At 43.1% G+C, this 12543-nt stretch overlaps 1 protein-coding gene across 1 annotated transcript in view; it reads left to right on the top strand.

Moving 5' to 3' along the window:
* Positions 1-10431: 10431 nt before the first annotated feature.
* LOC115468722 (DEP domain-containing protein 7-like) overlaps positions 10432-12543 on the top strand; it is a 44704-nt gene continuing 42592 nt past the window's right edge. Inside the window, exon 1 of the mRNA XM_030200643.1 lies at positions 10432-10485. Coding sequence (XP_030056503.1) covers positions 10440-10485 — 46 coding nt within the window. The 5' untranslated portion in view covers positions 10432-10439. The remainder of the gene's footprint in view (positions 10486-12543) is intronic.

Here is a 12543-nt window from a genome sequence, read left to right as displayed (position 1 = left end):
GAGAAAATATTTCTTCACTCAATGTGTAATTCAGCTCTGGAATTCGTTGCCAGAAAATGTGGTAAAGGCAGTTAGCTTAGCAGAGTTTAAAAAAGGAAAAGTCCATAGACCATTATTAAATTGGACCTGGGGAAAATATTTCTGGAATAAGCAGCATAAAATGTTTTGTACTTTTTTTTTTGTGACCTGGATTGCCCACTGTTGGAAACAGGATGCTGGGCTTGATGGACCTTTGGTTTGTCCCAATATGGCAATACTTATGCCCTAACTGTTATTTCAAAACATAGACCTAAAAAAACAAAATAAAATAAACCAGTACATTTGAAACAAGGATTAAATTAGATAAAAATAAGATTACTAAACAATCAAACTAAATTTAAAAAATATATAAGCAAAATGACTTTGGTGCGATCTCAGAAGATGGCATCTTATTTGCTAGTGGGTGATGTCATCAATCTTCAACCAGCACCTCCACAATCGCTGGATGAGAAAGCGGAGACAAAAGTAACTTCCTCAGATGGGCTGAGATCAAATAGAGCAGAAAATTATCATGGAAACAGTCTCTGCTGTGCAAGTGGGTGTTTCTCTTTTGCTGAAAAGCAGATTTGATGATGGCAATAGAACTTAAGTCTTTGGTTCACTGATATGTTCGCCTTGTGCTTTGCATGTTCGTAGCAAGCTATTAAGAAGGGATGAGAAAGAGAGAACTTCTACAAGTTTAGTAGTTTGGAAACATCTTATTTGACAGTTATGGAGAAAGAAATTCTACAGTTAGTTTCACACACACTGTTTTATAAAAAGTATCTCTTTAGATCACTGTGTTCCGCTATCTGCTATAAAACAGGGAAGCAGAAAAGTACAATGTTTCCACAATTAAAGGTATTTGAGTATATGTGTGTATATATAGTGGGCTGATTAAACTTTTATAGCAAAAGATATACAAAACGTTGCTTCAAATATGCGGTAGGCATCTGTTGTTCAGTGAATGAATGTGAGCTTTGTGTGTTGTAACTAAAAGAAAAGTCATTTCTGCTCTAGCAACTACATGTGTTGTTGCAATAGGCTTTTGCTAGTAAAAGTAAAGCCTCCATGTCTAAACATGTACAGAAATTTGCAAATGTATGTTATGTTTTCTATCAGAGCACATGCATGTAGGGAACAAGGCACAGGACAGAATTGGGTTCTGCAAAAACAAAAAGAACCATGTAAGCAACCATCAGCAGAAGGATCTGCTTTGCCTAATAAATCTCTGATTAGACATGAAGGAATAGCCTTTTATTTTGTGCAGCAGGCTGAGAATCAGGGAAGTCTGGTTCAAATACCACTGCTGCTGGTCTCATGACATATTAAGTCACTTAACCCTCTCTTGCCTCAGGTACATAAGTAATGCCACACTGGGAAAAGACCAAGGGTCCATCGAGCCCAGCATCCTGACCATGACAGCGGCCAATCCAGGCCAAGGACACCTGGCAAGATTCCCAAACATACAAACATTCTATACATGTTTTTTTTCCCAAGTCCATTTAGTAGTGGTTTATGGACTTGTTCTTTAGGAAACCGTCTAACCCCTTTTTAAACTCTGCTAAGCTAATCGCCTTCACCATGTTCTCCGGCAACGAATTCCAGAGTTTAATTATGTGTTGGGTGAAGAAACATTTTCTCTGATTTGTTTTAAATGTACTACACTGTAGTTTCATCGCATGCCCCCTAGTCCTAGTATTTTTGGAAAGTGTGAACAGACGCTTCACATCTACCTGTTCCACTCCACTCATTATTTTATATACCTCTATCATGTCTCCCCTCAGTCGTCTCTGAGCTCTTTTTTTTTTTACCAAGCCACACGGTAGAAAGTGGCCGGTGCTACAGTTAGCACTTGGGTTTGCCATGTGCTCTGGCCACTTTCTAGTGTGTCTGAAAAATGGCTGTGCACTAATTTCCCCATTAGCATATGCCCCATTACCACTGTGCTAAACCGGATAGCATGTGGTAATGTGCCCAATTAGTGCTGGCACACCTATTCTCTGTCCCAACATGCCTTCCATGGCAAAAAAAACAAAAATTTAATTGCAGGAATAGTATGCACTGATAGCCAAACTACCGTGGCATGCCTGCAGTAGTGCCCTTTTACCGTACGGTAGGCCTGTGGTACGTCTTACCGCACCTTAGTAAAAGGGCCTTTTAGGTTGTAAGCCCTCGGGACAGGAACATAACCACTGAACCTGAATATAATGCACTTCAAACTAAGGGCCCTGTTTACTAAGCTGTACTGTAGGTGCGCTAATATTTTTAGGGCCCTGTTTACTAAGGTGCGTTAGTGTTTTTAGCACACCTACTCTTAGCACGTGCGCTAACCATGTAGGCATCTATAGGGTTATTGTAGGCATGTACATGGTTAACGCACATTTAAAATTTTAATGCGCCTATAACGCTGCTTAGTAAACAGGTCCTTTAGCACGCTCTAACACTAGAGACACCCAGGGCTGCCGAGAGACTGAGCCGGGCCCCCCCCCCCCAATCGCTACCACTGTCACCTCCCTCTCCTGCTCTCAGGCCGCTGGTGCCACAGTCTCCACCCACCCACCCCCAGCCCTGTCGACAGCCCCCCTGCATTCAAATCAGCAGCACCTAATCTCCGTGTGAATGCGGCTAATCACCTCCCTTTGGGCCCTCCCTCACTGTGCCCCGCTCTCGCAGAAACAGGAAATTAGATCAGACAAGGGCGGGACACAGTGAGGGAAGGCCCGAGGCGATCCGCCGTTCTCAAACAGATGCGAGGCGCTGCGATGCCAACTAGAGACTCCCTTTTCCAAAATCAGGTGGCCCAGTGGCAGACGGAAGGGGGCCGCTGACGGATCCGAGGGCAGGCAGGTGAGACCGGGGCTGCAGCGCTGGCGGCCTGGGAGCAGGAGAAGGAGAGAGACCGTGGTGCCAGGCCTGGGCCTAGGGAATTTTGTCTCCCATGCCCACCCTCTCGGTGGCCCTGGAGACACCCATAAGAATAGATGGGTGTCTCTAGCTTTAGCGTATGGTAAAAACGCTAGCGTGCCTTAGTAACAGGGCCTAATACTGAAAAGGTGAGAGCTAAACCCTGAAACTCTTTCCGTAATTAGAGAATAACAAGATTTTTTTTTTATTACATTTGTACCCCGCACTTTTTCCCCACTCATGGCAGGCTCAATGCGGCAGGCAATGGAGGGTTTAGTGACTTGCCCAGAGTCACAAGGAGCTGCCTGTGCTGGGAATTAAACTCAGTTCCTCAGTTCCCCAGGACCAAAGTCCACCACCCTAACCACTAGGCCACTCCTCTCCACTCCATTTTTTAGTCAGTTTTTTTCTCTTCTTTTGCTAAGAATTATCATGTTGCATTGCTGGTTGCTGGCCTTTTCTTGTAACTAAGTCCAAACTTGATAAACATCATTTGTAGTTTTTGGAATGAAAATTACTGTGGCCAGAGGTCCCTGACCTGCTTGGAGTTTTGCAGACATCCATGTAGTTGATGAATGGGTGGCGTGGCTTGATGTTACATGACATCAGTACAGCAAGACCAAGTGTCAGGGCTAGATAAGGTGTTACTTGAGTAATGTTAATTTTTACCCATGGAATGTTCAGTTTGATTCCAAACTAAAAAAATAATAATAATAAAAATAATATATATATACTTATTTAATTAATACATTTATTGTTCGCCCATCCAACCATCTGAGCAGATTGCAATAAAACATACAACACCAAAATTATAAGAGTAACAACATTTAACACTATGAAAATCCCCCCAAAATAATATTTTGTTCTGAACATTGAAGGAAAAGACTGCTGTCTGAGTATCTATTTTAAACAAATAAAGCCTCAACTGCCATAGATCTACATAGGTGACAGTTTACAATGGCTCTAATCACTAGTTTCTGATTAAAGCAACAAAAAAGCAACAGTGAAAACAACTCCCCAACCAGAGAAAAAACTGTTGCAAACAAACAAACAAAAAAAAAAGCTATTAAACTCTCAAAATATTGAAGTCAGTTCACTATCCTTGTTCATTTATAGCTGACAAATATCTCTCTATATAAAACGCACCTCCAACATTCTATGAAGCCTCCACAACTCCCAATGTTCTAAATGCATGGTGGTGAAACCCACATCTCCTGAATTGACATCACGTACTTCCGGGTTCGTCACAAGCAGAAGTGACCAACCACACGAGGTTTCTCGGCTTCAGAATGTTGGAGGTGCATTCTATTAAATAGGATTGGTCAGTTCATTGAAGCACAGCCAGAGCTCAGTGTCCTGCACAGTAACACTCAGACACCAGAGAGAGAGAGAAGGGGGGGGCTGAAACAAGAGAGAGGGAGAGATGGAGGGGGGGGGGCCTGACACCAGAGAGGGGGGAGAGTTATCTCTGTCACACACACACACTCTCTCTCTCACAGTCATTGTCTTTCTCTCTCACGCTCACACACTCTATGTCTCACACTGTATCACATTCACTCTCTATGTGTCACACAGTCACTCACACACTCTCTTGGTCTCATACACTCAGTCTCACAGAGTCTGTGTCTCACACACACACTCTCTCTCGCACACACTGTATCTGTGTGAAACACTCTTTCTCACACTGTGTCTCACATACGCACTTGCACACACTCTCATTCTCACGCACACACTCTCATTCTCACACACACACTGTCTCTCTCACAGACACACTCGCATATTCACTCTCTCTCACACACAGTCACTCTCACATACACTCTCAAGCATACACAATCCGAGGAAAACCTTGCTAGCACCCGTTTCATTTGTGTCAGAAACGGGCCTTTTTGTACTAGTAATTATATAAACCCCACTGTGCACAGCAAAATCAAATCACTTAGCTTAGAGTGAAGTACTTTGCATAAACATCCCAGAACTGCAGCTCAATTGGTCCCATTCTGTTTAATATCCAAATGCTGCAACACAGGGTCTATAATCCTTGACAAAGGTCCCCCTCATTTCATTTTTTTTCTAAAGGAGAGATGGCAGTCTCTTCCTTCAATGTTCAGAACAAAATATTCTTTTTTTGGATTTTCATAATAAAACATAAATAAAATCAACAACACACACGAAAAATAAGTACCTCACATACCCAACTGGTACCCAAGGCATGACCCTATCCCTCTTCAAGGGAAAGCTTTACAAAATGGAAAGGTTTTATGAGCTTGAATTTCCTCGAGGTGAATCTGATGGAACAAGGGAACACCTAACAAACCCTGACACTGGGATCTCAGAACCCTCCTAGGACAATACGCCTGCAAACCTTAAACTAAGGCCAATGGAGAATGGACCATCATCATGTAACTCCTTGAAAACCAATAATAAAATCTTGAACCCAATATGCCCCAAAATGGGTAACCAATGCAATGTCTTCAACCGAGGTGTTATGAGCTCCATTCTACTAACACTTTTAAGTTATCGGGCTGCAGAGTTCTGTGCTACTTGCAACACCTGCAAAGTTGTACTTGGAAGACTGCTTTAAGAGGGCATTGCAGTAATCAAAATGTGGCAACATATAACTGCAGCACAATGCAAAAGTTTTCTCCAGAGAGAAAGCTCTTGGGTCTAGATACCAAATGTAGCTTTAAAGACATAGCCTTAACCACTGCAGCAACTTGCTGCTTAAATTACCCCCCAGACTATGAACCGAGGCCAATACATCAACAGTATCAAATTGAAAACCAGAAAAAGGGCATTTCTCACTAGACCACAAAAGCTGAGTCTCGGCCACTTTTAAAGCCAACCCATTGACTCCTACCCAAGCTTGTACTGTCCAGAAATACTTTTCCACCAAGTTAATACCATCTTCAACTACAGTAGGTACAGCAAAATAAAACTACAAATTGGCTATATATAGGAGATAGCCAACCCCCATATTAGCCAAACCTCACTTATAAGAAGCATAAACAAATGAAACAACGGTAAAGACAAGAGCCTTGTAGAACACCAGAGGTCACCACCATCCATTGAGATTCGGAAGCCCACTGAACTACTTAAAAAGTACAATCCGCAAAAAATGACCAAACTAGGCAAGAACCTTTCCAGAAATTCCAAATGACCGAAGTCGCTCAAATAACAGACCATGATTGACAGCGTCAAACACTGCCACCACATCAAATGAAATTAACAAATACTGTTTACGCTGAGCAAAACCAAATCAAATCTCATCCAATGTTGTAAGCAAAAGTGACTCTGTATTATGTTTAGAGCGAAAACCAAATTGGTGAGGATCTAACAAAGAATACTGTTCCAACACAATCAGTCAACTGAGACAACACCAACATCTCTAACACCTTTGCAAACAAAAAAAAAAAAAAAACCTAAGTTGGAAATAGGATGAAATAGGATGAAAATTTTCAACCTGATCTGTGCTCAATGAGGGCTTTTTCAACAGAGGAAGAACAGCCGATCTCTTTAATAATGCAGGCACTGTACCTTCCTCAAATATTCCATTAACTAGAACATAAGAATAGCCATACTAGGTCAGACCAATGGTCCATCTAACCCAGTGTCCTGCCTCCAGCAGTGGCCAATCTAGGTCAGAAGTACCTGGTAGAAACCCAATTAGTAGCACCATTCCATGCTATCAATCCCAGAGCAAGCAGTGGCAATGGAGTCAGATATACAAGACTTTAAAGCCTTCAATACTACTGTGGAACATGAATTCATAGGACTATTAGAAGTACTCAGTGTGTGAACTACATGCGCCACCGGCTGAGCATCAACGGGACAAAACTCCGACCACAACTCCACTCCTCCCAGCTCTTGACCAACATCAACCAAACACGATTCTACAACTTTGCGCGCTTTAGCTGGAAAATAATCAGACAACTGTTGATTAGATGGAAAAGAATTCTCATTGGGATGAGAAATATCATCATCAAAAACACACGTTTAGCCTGCCATTTAACCCTCCATTGCCTCAGGTATAAACTTAGATTGTGAGCCCTCCAGAGACAGGGAAATACTCAATGTAACTGAATGTAACACACCTTCAGCTAATACTGAAAAGGTGTGAGCAAAATACAAATAAATAAATACATAAATTGATGTCATTAAGGGTCCCTTTTATTGAGCCGCATAAGTGTCTATGTGCACCAAAATGGAGTTACCGCACGGCTACCGCATAGCTCTTGTGGTAATTTAATTTTTGGCGCACGTCTGATATGCGCTGCTGAAACATAGTTTTTATTTTCTGCCGCATGTATTGGATGTGCCAAGTGGCATTTGGCATGCGTAGGTCATTACTGCCCAGTTACCGCATGAGACTTTACCTCTAGGTCAATGGCTGGGGGTAAGGGCTCAGACCCAAAATGGATGCATGGCAATTTTCATGTTGCCGCACATCCATTTTTGGCAAGAAGTTTTAAAAGGCCTTTTTTATAGGTGCGCTGAAAAATGATTCTGTGTGCACCCAAAACCCACGCCTACACTACCGCAGGCCATTTTTCAGTGCACCTTAGTAAAAGGACCCATAAGGCTAGGAGCAATACAGCCCTACCTTCTGCCTTGCCATCAGTTTCTCTCGCCCCACTACTATTACAATTACAGAAATATATCTATGGGTATTCCAACCCAACAGTATGCTGCCAGCTTGCTGCCATCACTTGGGGAAGTGTGTGGTGGGGGAGAGGAGACAAATCATTTGAGAGTACTTGCCCAGCCACTACCTCCATCACATCAGATGATAAAAAGGGAGGCAGGATGTCTCGTCAGCTTAACCCTTTGACTGAGCACTATTTACCATATCTTTCTTGTTAATTTCATGTTCACTGTACTTTTTCTCTGCTTTCTTACCAGCATAATGTGTTCTGTCCCTGTCTGTGAGGGTCCACCCTTCCAGCAACTTACATCAGGATTCTGTGCCACAAGGGCACTAAAGCCAGTGCTGACCCACCGGTTCTCCCCAGCAGTTGGTGGGTCACATCTCAGGGCTTCTTATCTGCAAGGTTCTTCTAGAGCTTTTCAGTAGGGGGGAGGTTACTAGATGCTTGCTATGGGGTGTGCATGTGCAGGAATTTTGTTTTATTGGGGAGGGGTTGGTAGATGCTTTCTATCGGGTGTGCGGGGTGGTTATTTTTGTTTATTGGGGGGGTTGCTAGATGCTTGTTATGGGTATTTGTTTTAGCGTGGGGGGCTGCTAGATGCTTTCTATTGAGTGTGCAGGGGCAGATATTTTTTTTTTTATCTGCAGCGAGTTGCTAGATGCTTGCTCTCGGGTGTGCAGGGATGGGTGTTTTTGTTTTATTTGGGGCAGGGGTTGCTAGATGCTTGCTATTGGGTGTGCATGTGCAGGTGTGTTACTGGGGGGGGGGGTGCTAGATGCTTGATATCAAGTGTATAGGTGTTTTGTTTTATGGGGGGCTACTAGATAAGAAGATAAGAATAGCCATACTGGGTCAGACTAAGGGTCCATCTAGCTCAGTTTCCTGCTTCCAACAGTGGCCAATCCAGGTCACAAGTACCTGGCAGAAACCCAAATAGTAGCAATATTCCATGCTACCAATCCCAGGGCAAGCAGTGGCTTCCCCATGTCTGTCTCCATAGCAGACTACAGACTTTTTCTTCCAGGAACTGTCCAAACCTTTTTTAAACCCAGGTATGCTAACCACTGTTACTACATCCTCTGGCAAAGAGTTCCAGAGTTTAACTAAGCAAAACAAAAATAACCTTCTGTTTGTTTTGAAAGTATTTTCATGTAACGTCAGCGAGTGTCCCATAGTCTTTGTACTGTTTGAAAGAGTAAAAAATCAATTTTCTTCTACTCACTCTACACCACTCAGGATTTTGTAGACTTCAATCATATCTCCCATCAGCTGTCTCTTTTACAAGCTGAAAAGCCCTAACCTCTTTAGCATTTCCTCATATGAGAGGAGTTCCATCCCCTCTATCATTCTGGTCACTCTTCTTTGAACCTTTTCTAATTCTGCTATATGTTTTTTGAGATACGGCCACCAGAACTGAATGCAATAAGGTCTCACCATGGAACAATACAGAGGCATTATAGTATCTCAGTCTTATTTACCATCTCTTTCCTAATAATTCCTAGCATCCTGTTTGTGTTTTTGGCCACCGTTGCACACTGAGAAGATTTCAGTGTCTACAACTACACCTAGATCTTTTCTTGGGTGCTGACACCAAAGGTGACCCTAGCATCAGGTAACTATGATTTGGATTATTCTTCCCAATGTGCATCACTTTGCATTTGTTCAAATTAAATTTCATCTGCCATTTGGATGCCCTGTCTTCCAATTTCCTAAGGTCTTCCTGCAATTTTTCGCAGTCCACATGTCTTTTAACAACCTTGAATAGTTTTGTATTATCTGTAAATGTAACTACCTCACTCATTCCAATTTCTAGATCATTTATAAATGTGTTAAATAGCAGAGGTCCCAGTACAAATTCCTGTGGCACTCCACTATTAACTCTCTTCCATTGAGAGAAATGGCCATTTAGCCCTTCCCTCTGTTTTCTGTCAAGTAACCAATTCCTAATCCACAACAGAACATTGACTCCTATCCCATGACTCTAATTTTCTCAGGAATCTCTCATGAGGAACTTTGTCAAAAGCTTTCTGAACATCTAGATACACTACATCAACCGGTTCCCCTTTATCCATATGTTTATTAAGCCTTCAAAGAAATGGAGCAAATTGGTGAGACAAGGCTTCCCTGGGCTGAACCCATGATGACTCTGTCCCACTAAAACATGTATTGTCCACCCCTGGAACCCTTTTTGAAAAAAATTTGGTGTCACATTGGCCACCCTCCAATCTTCAGGTACTATGGACTACTTTAAACAGGTTACATATTAATAACAGCAATTTAATGTTTCAGTTCTTTCGGTGTCCTTGGATGCATCTCATCCCGGTTAGGTGATTTACTCCTCTTTAATGTGTGGATTTTGCTGTCTATGAGGTGTGCAGAGGCGGATATTTTGTTTTATTCGGGGGGGGGGGGGGTGCTAGATGTTTGCTATCCGGTGTGCAGATACCTGCTATCGGGGGTGGGGGGGTGGGAGGGTTGCTAGATGCTTGCTATCAGGTGTTTTTTTTTTTTTTTTTTTGGGGGGGGGGGGGGGGGGGGCTCCCATATGCTTTCTATCTGGTGTGCAGCAGCGGATATTTTCTTTATGGGGGAGTTGCTAAATCTTGCTATCGGCGGGTGTGTAGGTATTTTACTTTTTTTTGTTTTTTTTTGGGTGTTGCTAGGTACTTGCTATCAGATATTTTGTGGGGGGGGGTGTGTGTGTGAGAAGACGCTAAGTCTTCTACGGTCAGTCTAGGGGCAACGGTAGGAGGAGGGGCACAGCCAGGGCGTGTCGTGGGCGATGTCAGACCACGCCCCCTCGCGAGTTTCTTTTAAGTGCCGGAGCGGCGGCGTCGCCGCCGATATCGCGACTCTGCGAATCGGAGAATGGTCTCAGTACGGGAGCGCGCGGCGGCGCTGCAACTGGGGGCAGGTAGGCGCATGGGGGCCGGTCCCGTCCCTTCGGTGCTTGTTTCCTGCATGTTGTGCTGGTCGCTTCTTGCTGGTGACTCACGAGTTCTCTCTTGGATTTATCGGGTCTTTTGGATCCGAAATGTTTCGCTTTGGTTTTAAGTTAGTGAGTTCTGGGTTATAGTGTGCTGGTGGGGCTGGTGCTGGGGTCCCCACTGTCTCATCAGAGTCATCTGGACACTAATGAGCTACTGTTTAGGGCTCCGAAGACGTGCTGTGCTGGTTATGCTCTCATTTCCCCGTGACTACTAGTAGCCTCTCGTGCTCTCAGATGTAAGATTAGCGGTGGACACTACTTTCTATTTAAGTGTTGAACTAGTATTGGCTTCACTTGCTTTCCCTAGAGTAGCCAGATGCACATCTGCTTCTAGGGCTTTTCCCATAAATGTCTTCATATAAGTTGTTGTTGTTTTTTTTTTTTTTTTTGTGGAGTAGCAGCAGGTTGTGACCCTGGAAGAGCAGGGTTCAAATCCCACTGACACTCCTTGACTGGGATAAAAGGTTAGATTGTAAACCCTCTAGAGACAGGGAAATAACCTACTGCACCTGAATATAGTTCACCTTGAGGTATTCACTGAAAAGAGGTGTAAATTAAATCCAATGAAAGACTTCTGCGAAATCCAAATAAATACCTCCTGTACCTGAAGGTAACTCACCTTGAACTACCAATGAAAAGACCTAAGATAAAGCCAAATAAAATTCTGTGTACGAGCATAACTCACTTCTTGAGCTACCTGTGAAAAGATCAGAGATTCCTGCCTCCCTGAAAATTAACTACCCTTCTAGTCAAGCTGATGCTTCAGATGATAGGCAGAAGCAAACACAGAGGGTCTTTGTGGCCTAGTGGTTAATGCAGTGTACTTTGATCCTGGGGAACTGAGTTCGATTCCCACTGCAGCTCCCTGTGACTCTGGACAAGTAACTTAAACCTCCTGACTATATGTAAACCGCTTTGAATGTAGTTAAAAAAAAAAAAAAAAAACTTCAAAGGGAGTATATCAAGTCCCATTTCCCCTTCCCTTGCAATACGCTAGAACTGAGAATATAGCCATCAACAGCAGAAAGCCACTTCTCCTTGCCTATGCAGGGGCACCACAAAATCATGTGGTTAGAAGAAACCAAAATCTACCCCTTCCCCTAAGCTCTCTAGTTGCTGATGCTCTGGCCCTAGTGGCCAACCCGTTCTACTGCTTTTAGTTGGACCAGATTTTTTTTTTGTGGCCCCTGAAGCTAACATGGGTAGGCATTAGACAGAGTGGATGTTGATATGACCTCCCACTTCTCCTGTTATTGACAGAGATCATTGATGCTGACTGGGTGGACTTGATTCCAAATTGGAGGGGATACGATCAATCCATGGCTACTTCCCTTTACCGTGCATGGCCAGTTGAACCCAAAGTGGAATAGTTTGTTTTGTTTTTTTTGCTTTTGTTTTTTAGCATACGTCCAGTGAAAAAGACAAGACTTGGTAATCTCACTCTATTCATGCCCCATGCAAGGTAGGAGCATAACCTTGTCACAGATGCTAATCTGGCCTCAGAAAACTCGGGAACGCGCCAGAAGACCAGAGTCTGAACCAGAACACGACACTGTAAAGCAGGGATGTGCCCTTAACAGCTAGTAACTTATTTAAAAGGGAAAAAAATCTGAAGATGGATCCGTTCCCCTGCCTGACTTGGATAGGATCCCATTGGCTGATCCCACAGATGCCAAGGAGGGTGCTAATGCCACAGGGGAAGGTACTGTTCACCTTGCAATAGGCTTGTAAATACTGCAAGCAGCAAATGTTCTATTGCAGGTTATTCTTAAGTTTCTTGACATATGACAGGACAGCCTGCCTTGTTTTTGGCCTGTTCCTCTTATGTTAACATTCCCACATCAACTGGATGGAGTTTAATGTAGGCAGGTGTCTGATCCCTTTTCTACGTAATAATATGGATTAGGGTGGGTGAATAGATTTTTTTTTTTGTTAGGTTTATGTTAATATTACAAGCAAAAACGAGGTAACAGAAAAATCAAA

This window comes from Microcaecilia unicolor, chromosome 4 (assembly GCF_901765095.1).
Source record: "Microcaecilia unicolor chromosome 4, aMicUni1.1, whole genome shotgun sequence".
NCBI lineage: Eukaryota > Metazoa > Chordata > Amphibia > Gymnophiona > Siphonopidae > Microcaecilia > Microcaecilia unicolor.
This window is presented reverse-complemented; position numbering and strand designations above follow the sequence as displayed.